At 43.1% G+C, this 15,669-nt stretch overlaps 1 protein-coding gene across 1 annotated transcript in view; it reads left to right on the forward strand.

The window, feature by feature from the left end:
* The first annotated feature begins 1,000 nt into the window (after window positions 1-1,000).
* Window positions 1,001-15,669, forward strand: part of Ireb2 (iron responsive element binding protein 2) — a 50,306-nt gene continuing 35,637 nt past the window's right edge. Inside the window, exons 1-2 of the mRNA XM_052760740.1 lie at window positions 1,001-1,135; window positions 2,583-2,672. Coding sequence (XP_052616700.1) covers window positions 1,117-1,135; window positions 2,583-2,672 — 109 coding nt within the window. The 5' untranslated portion in view covers window positions 1,001-1,116. The remainder of the gene's footprint in view (window positions 1,136-2,582; window positions 2,673-15,669) is intronic.

Raw genomic sequence — 15,669 nt, forward strand, 5'->3', positions numbered from 1 at the left:
GGACAGTGCACAGAGTGTTCCAAGAAAAAAAGAAACTGAGATATTCTAGAAGTACTAGGCAATTGCGCCTGAAGTTCATCATGTCAGGGTGTAAACGATAGGTATGAGACACCAGATCATGAACATTTCAGTTAAACATGAGCTCTTGCTTCCCTCTGAATGGATTTCAAACCTCAAGTCAGTTTCTTGGTATCTGAGTTCGGTTACCATGCCCTTCTGAGTTTCTTTCAGTATCATGGAAATGGTTAGAATAGTCATGCCCCAGAGACTTTTTGAGAAGATTGTCACAGTCGTCTGGACCAAGGTGGTAACAAGGGAAGTGATTAGAAAGCAGATAGATCAAGTGGACATCTAATGGAAGAGGGAGGAGTCAAGGACAGCGTACTGGGATGTGCTCGGGCAGTGCCATTTACTGGTACAGGCAGCACAAAAGGAATCACTGGCTTGGGTGGTGGTGATTGTTTTGGAGAGGCTTTGTACACGAGGTGCTTGTGGTAACAAGTATTAGGATATTCTCCTCTAAGCTTAGGAGACAGGTTAGTTGATTGCCTAAGTGTCCCATCAGCCTGGCCATCTTCTCTGGAGAACCCGCGACGAGTGGGCGCCCTATACATCACGGCTTAACACAAGGTTTTACCATGGGGTGGGGGACTGGTTCTCCTTAAGCTGTTTTTCCTAAGAGTTCCAATCTTGACTCATTTCCCCCAAAAGACGTCGCTGGACCTCAAAACCTCATTGGACACTTGGGGCTACCACAGAGTAACGGACCCTACGGCTCCCTGCCGCTAACCCCACTACCTCCCAAGGCTCCGCCCCCGCACCGCTCACTCCCGCTTAGGAGCGCAGCGGAGACTGCGCAGGGACCCGCCCACTGTCTGGCTCCGCCTTTCTCTTTCTTTGTTTCACCCGGTCCTAAGATCTCGCGAGAGTTAGCCGGCAAATCCCGCGTGCGCAGACCCCCGGGCCAGCTCTGCGGCTCTCGCGGTGTTTGCGCGAGACTGCTTCCTTCCTCCTTCCCCTGCCAGTCCGCTTGCCTTCCTCCCTCTCTTCCCGGCCTGGCCTCCCCCTCCTTCCCCCACCGGCCCCCTCCCCGCAGGGATAATATGGTCTCCGGCGATGGACTCCCCAAGTGCAGGTCAGTTCCTGGCCGCCGCCGTAGCGCTGGCGGCTGGCGGGAGGCGTGCGCTGCCGTCCGCCGTGGCCCTTGCTTTGCTTTTCTTACGGTCACCCGGGGGGCTCCCCAGGTCCTCGGGGCTTGGTCGCTCCCCCTTCGGGGCCGAGGCCGCGAAAGCCAGGCCTCCCCGCCCGCGTCTCGCTCTTGAGCGGGGCGGTAATTCCGCCGCTGGCCGGGGTCCGCTGCTTGACGTCGGCAGCCTCCAAGTCCCCGGGAGTAACACCTAGGGCAGGGACAAGCCCACGTCTTCCTCTACCCGGCCCCCCCCCCCCCCCGCCTTTGTGAGCGTGGAGGTGGGGAGACCTGGGTCCCCGCGTTTGGGTTTCACGCTGCTGGGTGGTTCATTGCACTCAGCAGCCTGGAGTCCCTCCCTCTTTCTTTGCTTCTGGACGTGGAGTGAGGGGCGGTCGAGGCTGAACGTTAGTCAACCGGTTCCCAGATTATTTATTGCAGCGCCGAGTCTCCTCCCCCATCCACCTCCCTCCACAAAAGAACAACACTATCCATTCCAAGTGGATTGTGCTTATCTTTTCTCCTTTTGGGAGAAGATATTAGCAGTGTTTAGGGGTCCCGCCCATCCACGTAATGAGTCTGCACAATGAATCTTTTCAACCCCAAGGTTGCCTCACCCTTCCCCACGACACTGAGAGTGGGGGCATATTCAGTTAGTGCATAACCATAAGGACATATCTCCTAGGAGAATGTAATGTACCAATTTATCTAGATATTTTGATGGTCACTTTTTTTTAAAAAAAGCCTTGTTTAGCGTTCTAACTTTGGTTGGATTGTTATTGTCTTTTGATCCTTTTGAAAATCTAACAATGGTTTTCTCAAGGCATTCTCTCTGTACTTAAGCAGTACTTCAGGGCATGTTTTCTGAATGCTTGTACGTCATTTAAACCATCTTTATTGTCTCCTCCCGGACATCTAACATATTTTTTAAGATTGAAAAACCACTAAGTGGGCATGGTGGCTCATGCCTGTAATTCCAGCATTCAGGAGAGAGAAAGGATGATTGCCTCTAGTTGGAGGCACTCATGGATTGCCCAGTGAGCTTAAGTCCAGCCTGGGCTACAGTGGTATACCCTGTCTCAATGGACAAACTAGTAAATTATCTTACCAGTTTTATACTTGACAAGAGTCACGATTTAGAATTATACGACTCAGTATGGTGGAGACCAGCCTTGTGTGTACAGTGTGGTCAGCACCACACCACCACCATCCGCTGCAGCCATAGTTAAAACCCCTTGTACCTCTTACCTGCCTTACTGGGTAATGCAAATATAACTACTTTTCCATCACTGTGCAGAGTTCTTCTGAGCAAAATTTTGGGTGTTTTCTCTTTGAATAAGATACCTGCTAACTGTATTTGATGAAAAGCTTGCTCTTTTTTCCCCCCTTCTTTCAGGATACACCTTTGAGTACCTTATTGAAACATTAAGTGACAATTCACATAAGAAGTTCTTCAATGTACCTAAACTTGGAGGCACCAAATATGGTAATGTTGCTTTACATTTTTCTTGGGCTTTAGTTTCTAGTAATTATAATGCATGGGTCAAGCAGAGCTGAAGACATTTTAAATTTATTTCCACCATGTGGTAACAGGTACACCTACCCATATTTCTTATTGACAAAACTTCTCTTTGGACTTCTAGTTGAGGAAAATGGAAACCCATACCTTAATTTCTCCTTTAAAACTTTTAGTTAATTAAATGGGCTCCCCCACCCCCCCAAATAAGCTAATCTATTTTAAAAGAAAACATAACAATATTCTATAGTGACTTAATGTATATGTTAACTTTTTCAAGTGGTCAGTGCTTCAGGTTTTTCTTTGGTTGGTTGGTTGGTTTTCCGAGACAGGGTTTCTCTGTAGCACTTGGCTGTTTTGGAACTTTGTAGACAAGGCTGACCTTGAACTCAGAGATCCACCTGCCTCTGCCTCTCAAGTGCTGAGCACATAGGCATGTGCCACCATCACCTAGAGCCTCTCATTATTCTTTCCACCATCTTTAAATAGGGTTATCAACTAGTCCACTTGTTTGAATTGTTCACTACTAAGCGTGGTTCTCTGACTCTTTGGTAAACATTTGCACATTCCTAATCAGGGTCAAACCTTTCATCAGGTTCTCAGAAGAATGAACATGGTTAACCTCTTGGCCATTGGATGGATGGAGTCTTGACTATGACTTTTAGTTGTGTTTTGTTTTGAGACAGAGTCTCATAAATGGCCCAAGTTAGCCTTGAACTGTCTGTCATTCCTGTCTTGGCCTCCCAAGTGCTGGAATTGAAAGAATGCTCTACCAAGCCCTGCTTTTGACTTAGTTGAAAGTTGAGTAACTTTTCAACCAGACCAAAGACCTGTTAGGAAGAATGGTTGCTGGTGAACTTTTTTGTTAAAGCTTTATGTAAAACTACATGACCAGCCTTACAGTTTGGAGAGAGATTTTCTTCAATCCTGTTTAATCCTCCTTTATAAGTAATGTAGGTTTTTTTATGAATATAAATAGTCTAGATTTTCATGTACAGTGTTTCTAGGTGCATTGTGAGACAAGTCAGTATTTTTTAATATCTTAGAAGATCCCATCTTAGAATTAGATTGCTCTTCAAAAATAGCTAACCCCCAGAATGACAGCAATAGCCTTTATACCTTCTGTTGCAGTAATTTGTAGAGAGAGAGGCTGGTTATTTTCTTGTACTTCATGTCTTTCATTTAGTTGATCCCTTAACTGATGATTTTGCATTAGTTTTAGAAACTGGTTTGCTAAAAAAGGGAAAGGGGTCTTTGGCCCGGGAGTGATGGCTCAGTGGGTAAAGTGCTTGCCACCTAAGCCTGAGGACCTGAGTTCAGATCCCCAGAACCCAGTATGAAGCTCAGCATTGTCATGTGTATCTGTAGTTCCAGCTCTGGGGAGGCAGACAGGCAGGTCCTTGGGGCTCACTTGCCTAGCCAGTCTAGCCAAAATGGCAAGCTCTAGGTGAGAGAACCTATCTCTCTCCGAAAATAAGCTGGAAAGCAATAGTGAAAGACACCCAGCATTGTTGTATACACATGCACAGACAGGCGTATGTCGCCCGTACATATGTCATACACACATACACAATAGGGTTTTTTGTTTTGTTTTTCAAGACAGGGTTTCTCTGTAGCTTTGGACCTTGTGCTGGATTGTTTTGTCTTGTTTTTCAAGACAGGGTAGCTTTGGAGCCTGTCCTGGAACTTGCTCTGTAGACCAGGCTGGCCTTGAACTCACAGAGATCTACCTGCCTCTACCTCCCAAGTGCTGGGATTAAAGGCATGTGCCACCACCACTGGGCACCATAGGTTTTCTTTATAAACTCTTTTCTCCAAAATACCTGATTCTGTCTGTCTAATTACTTTTCTGTTGCTCTGATAAGACACCATGACCAAGGCAACTTACAGGAAAAAAAAATGTATTTGGGGCTTTCAGTTTCAGTGGTGTAGTCTTCATAACCATCATGGCAGGGAGCATGACAGCAGGCAGTCAAGCAGGCACAGTGTTGGTACAGTAGCTGAGAAGCTCACACATCTTGAGACACAACCCCAACTCCGAAAGAGCTCCGAGACTGGTTCTGATCTCTTGAAACTGGGAAGCCTGCCCCCACTGACATACCACCCAACAAAGCCACAGCTCCTAATTCTTCCCAAACAGTTCACTGACTGGGGACCAAGTACTAAAGTACAGAAGCCTATGGGGGCCATTCTCACCTAAGCCACCACACTGGCCTCAAAGGATTTTTGGTTTTGTTGTGTTTTGTTTTTGAGATAGAAGCTTATGTAGCCCAACATATTCTGGAACTCACTATGTAGCCAAGGCTGGCCTCAAAATTCTGATTCTCCTGCTTCCATCTCCCAAGTACTGAGATTACAGGTATGTGTTACTACTCATGGTTTAGGTAGTACTGGGGTCCAAGTCCAGGGCTTCTTGCACACCAAGCAAGCACTTTACCAACCATACAAAAGTTTTTTTTTAAACCCATTTTGAGCAATTTATAAAAGAGCATTTATAGGGATAGTTTTTTGTACTTGAGAATAAATAATCTCTATGGATAATTTTTGGAAATGTGCCCACTTGAAGATGACCTATAAACACAGAATCAGTAGGGAATCAAAAGCAATTGTAATGAAAAGGGATGATTAATAATATAAAAATTAATTTAGCCGGGTGGTGGTGGCGCACGCCTTTAATCCCAGCACTCGGGAGGCAGAGGCAAGCGGATCTCTGAGTTCGAGGCCAGCCTGGGCTACCAAGTGAGTTCCAGGAAAAGGCGCAAAGCTACACAGAGAAACCCTGTCTCGGGGAAAAAAAAATTAATTTATCTGATGGAAGATAAGCTGTTATGGGTATCTATATGTACTATTTTTTCAGAGTTACCAGAGTTATATTTATTACAATCGTAATAAATAAAATACCTTCGAAAACAGTTTTAAGATTTCTTGATAAAGAAAAAAGTTAGAACTGGTTGAGAATGAATGATAGTAAGGCAGCCTATACCATCTGTTTCACCAACCTAATGCCCTTTTTTAGTCCTTAGACAGGGGTAGCACAAATTTATTTTTCGTGTCATTTTCTCTTAGGGTCTCTCTACATATCTGTAACTGCCCTATAACTCACTCTGTAGACCACGGTAGCCTGCCTCAGTCACAGAGATGAGCCTGCCTCTGGCCATTTTATCTTTTGCTTCTCATTTTTATTCAGGGTATGGAAGTGGACACTCCTGAGATGTTGACTACATTTTGATCTGACACAGTTTCCCTCCTGGAAAACTGCTTTTTTAAAGTTCTGAATTGCCTCTTTGGTATTTTTTTAGTATACTGACTAGAAACTTAAGAGATCTTGGTGACTGTCTTCTCTGAATTTAAGAATATACGTATTCCCAAGGCAGAACAGAGGGCATGTGGAGGGCAGTCAACCTCAGAATTAAAGTGAGCAGCATTACAGAAGCATGAATGAAGTTGTTAGTAATGGGGAAGACGGTGAAGAGACTGGCTCGGGTGGAGTTTACATTCATTATCTTTTCTTTTTTCCTTCCTGACTACTTACTTTCTTAAACATAGTAAACAGAAATATAGCCAGCACTATGTTTATACCCTACCTCGTAGCCTGGCATGGTGGCACATGTCTGTCAATTTTGTGTCAAGAGATCATGGTTTCAAGGCCAGCCTGTACTCCATAGTTAGAGTCTGTCTCCATATACCAAGGGTGACGCTGTAGCTCTGGTAGGGCATGCACAAAGCTCTGATTGGATATCTAGCACTAGAAAAAAACAAAACAGAAACCTACTCCTACATTGCAATCTCTGAAAGAAAATCTGTATTTAACTTTTTTTTGGCGGGGGATGTTTCGAGACAGGGTTTCTCTGTGTAGCTTTGCGCCTTTCCTGGAACTCACTCTGTAGACCAGGCTGGCCTTGAACTCACAGAGATCCGCCTGCCTCTGCCTCCCAAGTGCTGGGATTAAAGGCGTGCGCCACCACTGCCTGGCTGTATTTAACATTTTAGGAGAGTCTTTGTGATTTATAAGATTGCAAACATGATAAGGCCTTCATGGATAAAATAGGAAGTCACATTTTTATGTACATATATAAAACATGAATATTTTTACAATGAAAATACAATGTGCATTATTTTGTGAGCTTTTCTTCCTCTGATATATCGTGCATATTTTTCTATGTCATTCAATGCAAGTATTCCTGCTCTCTGAATCTGCTTGGTTTCTGAGTCAGGGAGCGTGAGTTTCCAGTAGAAAGGGCTATCTGTACTTTGCTACAGCTTTTAATGGCTACACAGTAAAGCTGTTACTAACTTTTCCCTATATGGTTACTCTATCCACCCTTCCCTTGTGATGGAACTCAGGGCTTTCATACATGCTAGGCTAATGTGATAGCTCTGGTCTACACCCCTGGCTTCACACACACACACACACACACACACACACACACACACACACACACACACACACACACGTTTTTAATTCAAGCTGTTGCTACAAAGTATTGTTAGGTTGCAAGTGTGCTGTCCTTTCCACCTCTATCACACACTTCCGTTTTTACCTTCTTAGTATATGCTGTCCCATTATCTATCATGAGCTATAAAGAACAAATACTTCTGTGGAAAATACAATAGTGTCCAGACAGGCAAACATAGTGGAGGAAAAATACAGTCTTTCCAAAACCAGGCAGAGGCTGTTTACCCTTTGAAGGCTGCCTGATCTCGTTATTTCTGTTTGTTTTTTCCTGTCTACCTGAGTCTTCTGTCTGTAAAACTCACTGTCCTCACTTTGAATAATTTCCAGTATGATCACCTGACTGGTTTTGTGTGTTGTGAATGGCTTGCCATTCAGCTAAGGTGATATCTCTGGGTGATTTTTTCACCTATTGCTTTAACTGAACTTGTTGGTTTTCCTTTGCTGATCCAGTTACCCTGCTGAAAGGGTGAGTATGTATTCTCTGATCTAGTATCTTCCTTGGACTCTGGAAAGGCCTGCGGGTTGGGTAAGCAGTGAAATAGTTTACTTATAGAATGTACACATTGTACATACATTTCTAGAGATTACTTAATGTGATTCTGTAGATACCAAGTACAATTACACATTTAACCTGGTGTATTATGTTCAAGAGTTTGACTTTTTTCGCTTTTTATTTTCTGTTTCTGATTAGACTCTTTGATGAAAGAAAGTGACACTTACTAGCTCAGCCAAAGTAGAATTTATTGTGATGGTATACAACTCCCAGGCCAGTTAATTCTGGCTGGCTATCAAGAAAATAGGCAGTGGGCCACTACTGATGGCATTCTTTGTTTTTTCTCCTGGGTACTTCATGTTTCTATCCCTTCTACTCAGATCACTTGATTGAAGACAAGCCTTCTGTGTGTGCTTACTTCATACATAGCCCTAAATCCCAAGTAAGAAATCTCAACCTTTAGCTTAGGTTTTTGTTGTTTTTCCTTCCTAGGATGGATCTCGCTTAGTCCAGTATGGCCTTGAACTCTTTATTTAGCTGAAGATGACTTTGAACTTCTGATCCTCCTGCCTCCACTTCTGAGTGCTAGAATTATAGGCATGCTGTTTATGTGGCACTGGAGATCAAGCCCAAGATGTATGCGTGCCAGACAAGCATTCTGTCAGCTACAGCTGAGCCATATCCTCAACCCTGTGTTGCCCAGTCTTGTAACAGCCATTCAGCCTTGTCCTGGGAGCCTGGGTTTGTCTTTCATTAACTTCCTTTCCTCTATGATAGTAGACTTTCAGAACTAGACCTGAAGTTATTGCTCACAATGATATTTATGGTTCCTGAGTTTATTTCAAAAGAGTGATAAATTAGCATACTTAGCTTAAATTACCAATATCTTTAAAAGTTTCTGGATTCATAAAATTGTAGAAATTCCCACTGAGAAGCAGTCTGTCTCTTAAATACCGTTTCATTCATCTCACTTACATTTATTGAGTACTCACGTATTTCTGGCAAATGATAGCCAAGATAGCATCTTTGTGCTAAGGAAAGCATAGTTTTCCATGGAACATACATGGAAATTATGTGGAGAGGGCTTTAGTATAATAGTCTGGGTCTAGTCAAGAGGTACAAAGCACGACCAGAGGAGGTTTAGTTTTTAAAAAATTATTGACTATATAACTGTAATTTTAAGAAACCAGGAAACTGTATGGTGATCTAGGGTTAAGAGAAAATGCCCAACTTGGAAGAGGCTCAGAATTCTTAAAAAAAAGATGTGGTTCTGTATATTTGATTGCCAAGAAGTTTGCTGGTTTGTGCTAGCTGATGTAGGTCTGGAGGTGCTATCCCAGTGGTTCTTAACCTGTGGGTCAAGACCCCTTTGGGAGTCAAATGACTTGCAGGGGTCACGATTGTAAGACGATCGGAAAACACAGATATTTACATTACAATTCATGAAGTAGCAAAATTGCAATTATGAAGTAGAAAAGAATAATTTTATGGTGTAGGTCACCACAGCCTGAGGAATTAAAGGGTTCCAGCATTGGGATGGTTGAGAACCATTTTGTTAGACTATAGTCCACCCTCTGAAGTGTATAACCAAGCAGTCAGTAGTTAATGATATGGATGTGCTTTAGGAGGGCAGGTGCTGGTAGAGGCAAGAGTCCTTTCAGAGCTCATGGGCCACTTAGGGGTTTGGAGAACAATGGGACTTAACGTGGAACATCTCCAGGCAGCCTCCAGGTGGAATCTAGTCTCTAGCATAGGAACAAGAGCTTTCTTTATAAGGATGCCTTAGCCCAGGTGCTGGCACAACGTTGAGGCTCTTGAGTGGCACTGAGAGGCACCAGTTCCCATGTTGAGAAGGCCATGGTGAAATTGACAGCTATGTTTGTTGTTGTTTTAATAAGTTGTTTAATACACTTGGAAGATCTTTGTCTTAGTCACTGTTCTACTGCTGTGAAGAGATACCACGACCAAGGCAACTCTTACAAAAGAAAGCATTTAATTGTGGGCTTGCTTACAGTTTCAGAGGTTTAGTCCATTATCTTCATGGTGGGGAGCATGGCAGCATATAGGCAGACATATTGCTGGAGAAGTAGCTGTGAGTTCTATATCCTGATCCATAGGCAGAGACCGACAGACACTCGGCCTGGCATGGGCTTTTGAAATCTTAAATCCCACTCTCCCACTCTCGGTGATTTCCTTCAAGGCCAAACCTCCTAATTCTTCTCATTCTTTCAAATAGTTCCACTCCCTATTGACTAAGTCTTCAAATACATGAACATATGGGGATCATTCTTATTCAAACCACCACAATCTGCATAACTCATTACAACCTTACCATCTCAAAGATGAATAAATGCAATGACCAGACAGAGTAGCACTAGTCAAGTAACAGTTATATTTATTTTGTTTTTACTATGTAGCTCTGGCTGTTCTGAAACTCATGGTGTAGACTAGGGTGGCCTTGAACTCACAGAGATCCACCTGCTTCTGCCTCCCAAGTGCTGGAACTAAAGGCATATGCCACTATGTCTGGCATTTACTTTGCTTTTGAGAAGTGTCCACTAAATGCCTATATTTGAACAGCCATGGTTTATGAGCTGTTCTTCAAGTGAAAACTTCTTGAAAAAAAGTGGCTAATTATTTAACTTGAGACTCTTTTTTTCCCCCCCTGTTTTTTTGAAACAGGGTTTCTCTGTGTAGCTTTGCGCCTTTCCTGGATCTCGCTCTGTAGCCCAGGTTGGCCTCGAACTCACAGAGATCTGCCTGGCTCTGCCTCCCGAGTGCTGGGATTAAAGGCATGTGCCACCACTGCCCGGCTCCTTACAGCTTTTTCATCCATCACAGTCATTGTACTTTGATGTTCAGCAGAAAAGCTGTATATGTACTTTGTCACACAGAACTAAAAAGATTTTAGCAGCATGAGCTGTTAAGGAGGGCAGGCAAAATTTGAGTGTTAAGGTACCTGCTGCCAAGCCTGATGACCTGAATTTGATCCCGGGGTCCCCCACATGGTAGAAAGAGAGAACCAGCTCCAGCAAGTTGTCCTCTGTTCCCCACGATCATACTGTGGCACATAAACCCCCACCACTACCACAAGAAATTAAAAAAAAAAAATCACTGGAAAGGTCAGAATGTTAAGGAAAAAAGAAAACAAGGTCTCAGTTAACCTCATAGGTTGTTTGAAAGGATTTCAAAATCCTAGGAGCCCTGGGACCATATTTTGAAAATACTGGTGTGGATCAGGCATGAAGGTTGACAATTTATTTGTAAGGGGAGTTTGGACTGAGTGGTGATAGTAGACAAAAAGATGTGTCAGGAACATTGTTTCAAAGCCAGGTGTGGTGGTGCACACCTTTGATCCCAGCACTCAGAAGGCAGAGGCAGGTGGATCTCTGAGTTTGAGGTCAGTGGTCTACAAAGTGAGTTCCTGGACAGCCAGGGCTGTTACACAGAGAAAACCTGTCTTGAGAAACCAAGAAGAAAAGAAAGTACAATGCTTTTTAAAAACTCCTTGTACTGAGAATTGAACTTAAGACCTTGAACATGCTAGGCAAGCACTCACTGAACTCTTACCTTCAACCCTTCATTTTTCATTTTGAGATAGGGTCTCAACAAGTTGACCACACTGGCCTTGAACTTAACTCTAGCCCAGGCAAGCCTTGAACTTCTGATCTTGCCTTGACCTCCTGAGTAGCTGAGTTTACAGACCTGTGCCCAAGCCCACCTGTGATGCTTGTGTTGACATAGATGTCTGAATGGATGATAGTGACAGGAAGTAAGAGCAGAGTTATGAATCATAATGTAAATATTTTTGGAAATGTAGGTTTGCCAAAGGGGTCTCAACCTTCATGTTGCAAACAAAGGAGTTTAGTGCCCTTTGGCACGTCATTTACAAGGCATAGAAAACTGTCTTTAAATGACATGCTAGGGAGAGAACTGCAGAGAGCAGTTGAGTGAGTCTGTAGAAAAAGAGTTGTTTCAAAGAGGAACTTGGTTTTGGTTTTTTTTTTTTGGTTTTTCGAGACAGGGTTTCTCTGTGTAGTTTTGCGCCTTTCCTGGAACTCACTTTGTCGACCAGGCTGGCCTTGAACTCACAGAGATCCGCCTGCCTCTGCCTCCTGAGTGCTGGGATTAAAGGCGTGCGCCACCACCGCCCGGCCAAAGAGGAACTTGTTAACTGTTGACTTGCTGAGAGGCTATTAGAACTCTTAACTAGGTGTGGTGGGTGTGATGTCAGAGACAAATGAGTATTAGGGAAGATACGGAGAGATAGAATCCTCATTCATTGCTGGTGGGAATGTAAGAGGATGCCACCACTTTGGAAGGTAGTTGGGCTGTTTCTTAAAAGTTATGATCTGGGAATGTTGCTCAATGGTAGCATGTTTGCCTAGTGCATACAAGTCCCAGGTTTCAACCCTTCCCTTTTTCTTTTTTTTAATTTTCTTTTAATTAACTTATTTTTTTATTTTATTAGTGTTTTGCCTTCATGAATATCTGTGTGAGGGTGTCAGATCTTGGAGTTACAGACAGTTGTTAGCTGCCATGTGGGTGCTGGGAATTGAACCCAGATCCTCTGGAAGAGCAGTCAGTGCTCTTAACCACTGAGCCATCTCTCCAGCCCCTCAACCCTTCTTATTAGCACCAGTGAATGAATGAACAAATGATTATTATATGACCTAGCTATTGTATGTACACAATATTCTTTTTTTAAAGATTTATTTGTATTTATGTTTTTATTATTGTTTTGTGTATATGGGTATTTTTCTGCATGTATGTCTGTGTACCATGTGTGTGCCTGGTGCCTGTGAAGACCAGAGGAGGGTGTTGGATCCCCTGGAGTTATAGTCACAAATGGTTGTGAGCCACAGTCTGTGAGTCCTAGGAATTGAACTCGGTTACTCTGTAAGCCAGTACTTTTAACTGCTAAGTCCCTGTACATAGTACTGTTATGTATGTGCCCAAGAAAAATCAAGGCAGGTAATTTTAGGAAGCATTTGTTCATATGAGCTAAAAATTGTACAACCCTAAATATCCTCCAGTTGGTAAACTGAAGCACAATTTGGTACGTAATGGAGTGCCATTTATTAAAAGAAATTAACTATGGATACATAGTATAGTAGTAGTGAACCTTAAAAGCATGTTCAATGGGGGAAAAAGCCAGACACAGAAGATGTTATTGTGTTATTCCATTTGTCTAGAAAAGATGAAGAATAGATTTCCTGATAGGGAATCCTGGAATTGGAGATTAAAGTGTGAAGATTAACAGTAAATGAGCATGGAGAAAATGTTGAGCTTATGAAAATGTTCTAAAATGTACTCATGATGCTAATTGCAAAACCTGTCATATTTAACTAAAACAATTTTAAGTTGCTCACTTGGAAAGGTTAAAATATGAGATATGCAAAATATGTCTCAATTTAGTTATTTTGTTTAAAAAGCAGTTCTTGAATTAGGGGAGATATACAGACTAACTGAAAATGCAGAAAAGCTAAGTATTGTGTAACTTTTCTTGGGGGAAATTTGAACAAATGCCTCTTCACTCCAGACAGGGCACTGGTAATAGACCAAAGAGACTACTCCAGTCATATTTGGTGAACCAGGGAGGTTATTTGAGTTACTTATGGGGACACGGGATGTTCATAAATGCTGACATACTGAAGAGTCTCCTCTCTCCCAGCAATTGTTTACTGCTTATAGGAAGGCCTTGTGACTCTTGTAGTTGAGTTCCCTTCCCGAGTTTTCTCAGCCTCCTTCCTCTTCACAGGAGAGAATGTCTCAAAATGAAGGATACAGCACATAACACCTCATCTCCTGCTGCTCTGGGATTTCTTCCACACCCTCTGTAGCACTATTCCCTGAGCCTTGGATGGAAAATGGAGGATGTAATAAGGACGTCCCATTTTCTCCCATTTATAGCTTAGCATTGGGCCATTATACTCTAGGAATAGTTTCTTACTCTCGGGAGTGTGATGGGTTGAGTCTCTACAGTAACTACCACCCACTACAAAAGTTAAAAGGACTCCCTCTCCAGCTGACAGCAGTAGTCAGTACAGGAGTAAATACAAATGTCTAGAAGGCAGTTTGACATCTCTTTCACAAAGCAGTAGCAGCAGCCTCCCACCAGGGCATATGGCCTCCACAGCTACAGGTCTTTACTCTGGCTCACAAACCAAACACAGATCCTCTCTTCTGGAGTGGGCTTTAAGTCAAATCAGAAATCAGTGACAGTCAGTGCCACTGTTTAATAGTGACATGTTGGTTGTACAGTCACTCAAGCAGGTATGTCAGTGACAGTTTCCACAGCAGCCTGCATAGTGTCAGAGGCAGGGAAGGAACATTTGTTTCGGTTCCAGCTTTATTTCTTCATTCATGTCCTGCAGTTAAGGCAGCAACAAGGACTTACCATCTATTTCTGGCATGTAACAAACAGCAGTGGTTATGGTTTTATGACTTAGGCCTATCTGATTGGCAGCTTATAGGGAGGTAACCTGCCCATGGCTTTTTTTTTTCTTTTTCCTTTTCAAGACAGGGTTTCTCTGTGTAGTTTTGGTGCCTGTCCTGGATCTCCCTCTGTAGACCAGGCTGGCCTGGAACTCACAGAGATCTGCCTGGTTCTGCCTCTGGAGTGCTAGGATTAAAGGCATACACCACCGCTGCCCGGCCCCATGGCATATTTTTAAATAATTATTGTAGTCGGATGTTTCTTGGGTCCCGCCAAGCCCCTGTAGTCCTGTGGCCTGCTTATAGAATAATCACTCAGAAGCTTATATTAATTATAACTGCTTGGCCATTAGCTCAGGCTTATTACTAACTAGCTTTATGTTTAGCCATGTGGCTTGGTACCTTTTCTCAGTTCTGCCTTGTCATCTTGCTTCCCATGTGTCTGGCTGACAACTCCTGACTCAGCCCTTCCTCTTCCCAGAATTCTCCTTGTCTACTTAAACCCTGCCTATACTTCTGCCTGGCTGCTGGCCAATCAGCGTTTTATTTATCAGCCAATCAGAGCAACACATTAACAGCATACAAAATGACATCCCACAGCAAATTATGGCTTCTTGGCATTCATTTTTCCACCACCCACATAGAGTTTCTTCAAACTCTGTAACTGCTGATTTTACTGTCTTTCCCGATGCTTTTCCAAAACTATAAGACATTTGGGGATTGAGCATTGTGTAATGATTTTTTTAACTAGTCGGCAGGATCTCTGAAGGCCTACCTATATCTTTCCAAGAAATTGACAATTTGCTTCTAGATTCAGCAGCTAAAGAGACACTAAACACATAAGCAAATTCCAATATCCCATGGAAATACTCCATTATTTCTATCCATTGTTTCCTCAAAACAGCAATCTTGGGTACAGCATGATGAATGAGAGGCACCTTGTTTGGCTTTCTGTAATCCAGTTATTCTTCCTGAGCCATCCTACTTTCTCATCTTGGGTGTTGTCATTGGGCTCCTGTATCTCCCCATACCTCATGAACTCGCTGGGGTTGCCTTTTGCTGTTCTCCTGCCCAGGGAAGGGAGAGTGGAGCTTACTCTTGCCGTCGGCTGCACTGTGCTGCAGTTGGACTCTTGCGTACTCTTCACTCCCTAATATGCTCTGTAACGACTTAAATAATTCCAGTATGCTCCTAAGATGAGCTGTCTGTTCACGTGTACCCCCACTCCTTGATGAATTGTTGCTCAGGTTTTAAAGTCTTCCAGAGGCTCACGAGTACTGTTTGGCTTCTTGTCAGTTTTTCCTCTAAGAATACCAGCTCTGTACAAAGCTGGGCACAATTGCTTTTAAGGTACCTAAGGAGTCCTTTTATCTGCTTTTTCCTCTGTCATCCTCTTGATTGCTCTAGCACTTTATAAACCTGATTTGCATGTTATTCTGAGTCAACACCCTAGCACCTCTTCTATTTCGTAAAGACCACATCTTACCATAGGGCTCAGCAAAAGCCACTAAAACTTTTTTATCAGGCCCAGTGAGCTGAATGTCATATACTGCCGCTCACAAGTCAGATCCTTCAGTAAT

The sequence above is a fragment of the Peromyscus californicus genome, unplaced genomic scaffold (assembly GCF_007827085.1).
Source record: "Peromyscus californicus insignis strain IS unplaced genomic scaffold, ASM782708v3 Scaffold_11__1_contigs__length_118956290, whole genome shotgun sequence".
NCBI lineage: Eukaryota > Metazoa > Chordata > Mammalia > Rodentia > Cricetidae > Peromyscus > Peromyscus californicus.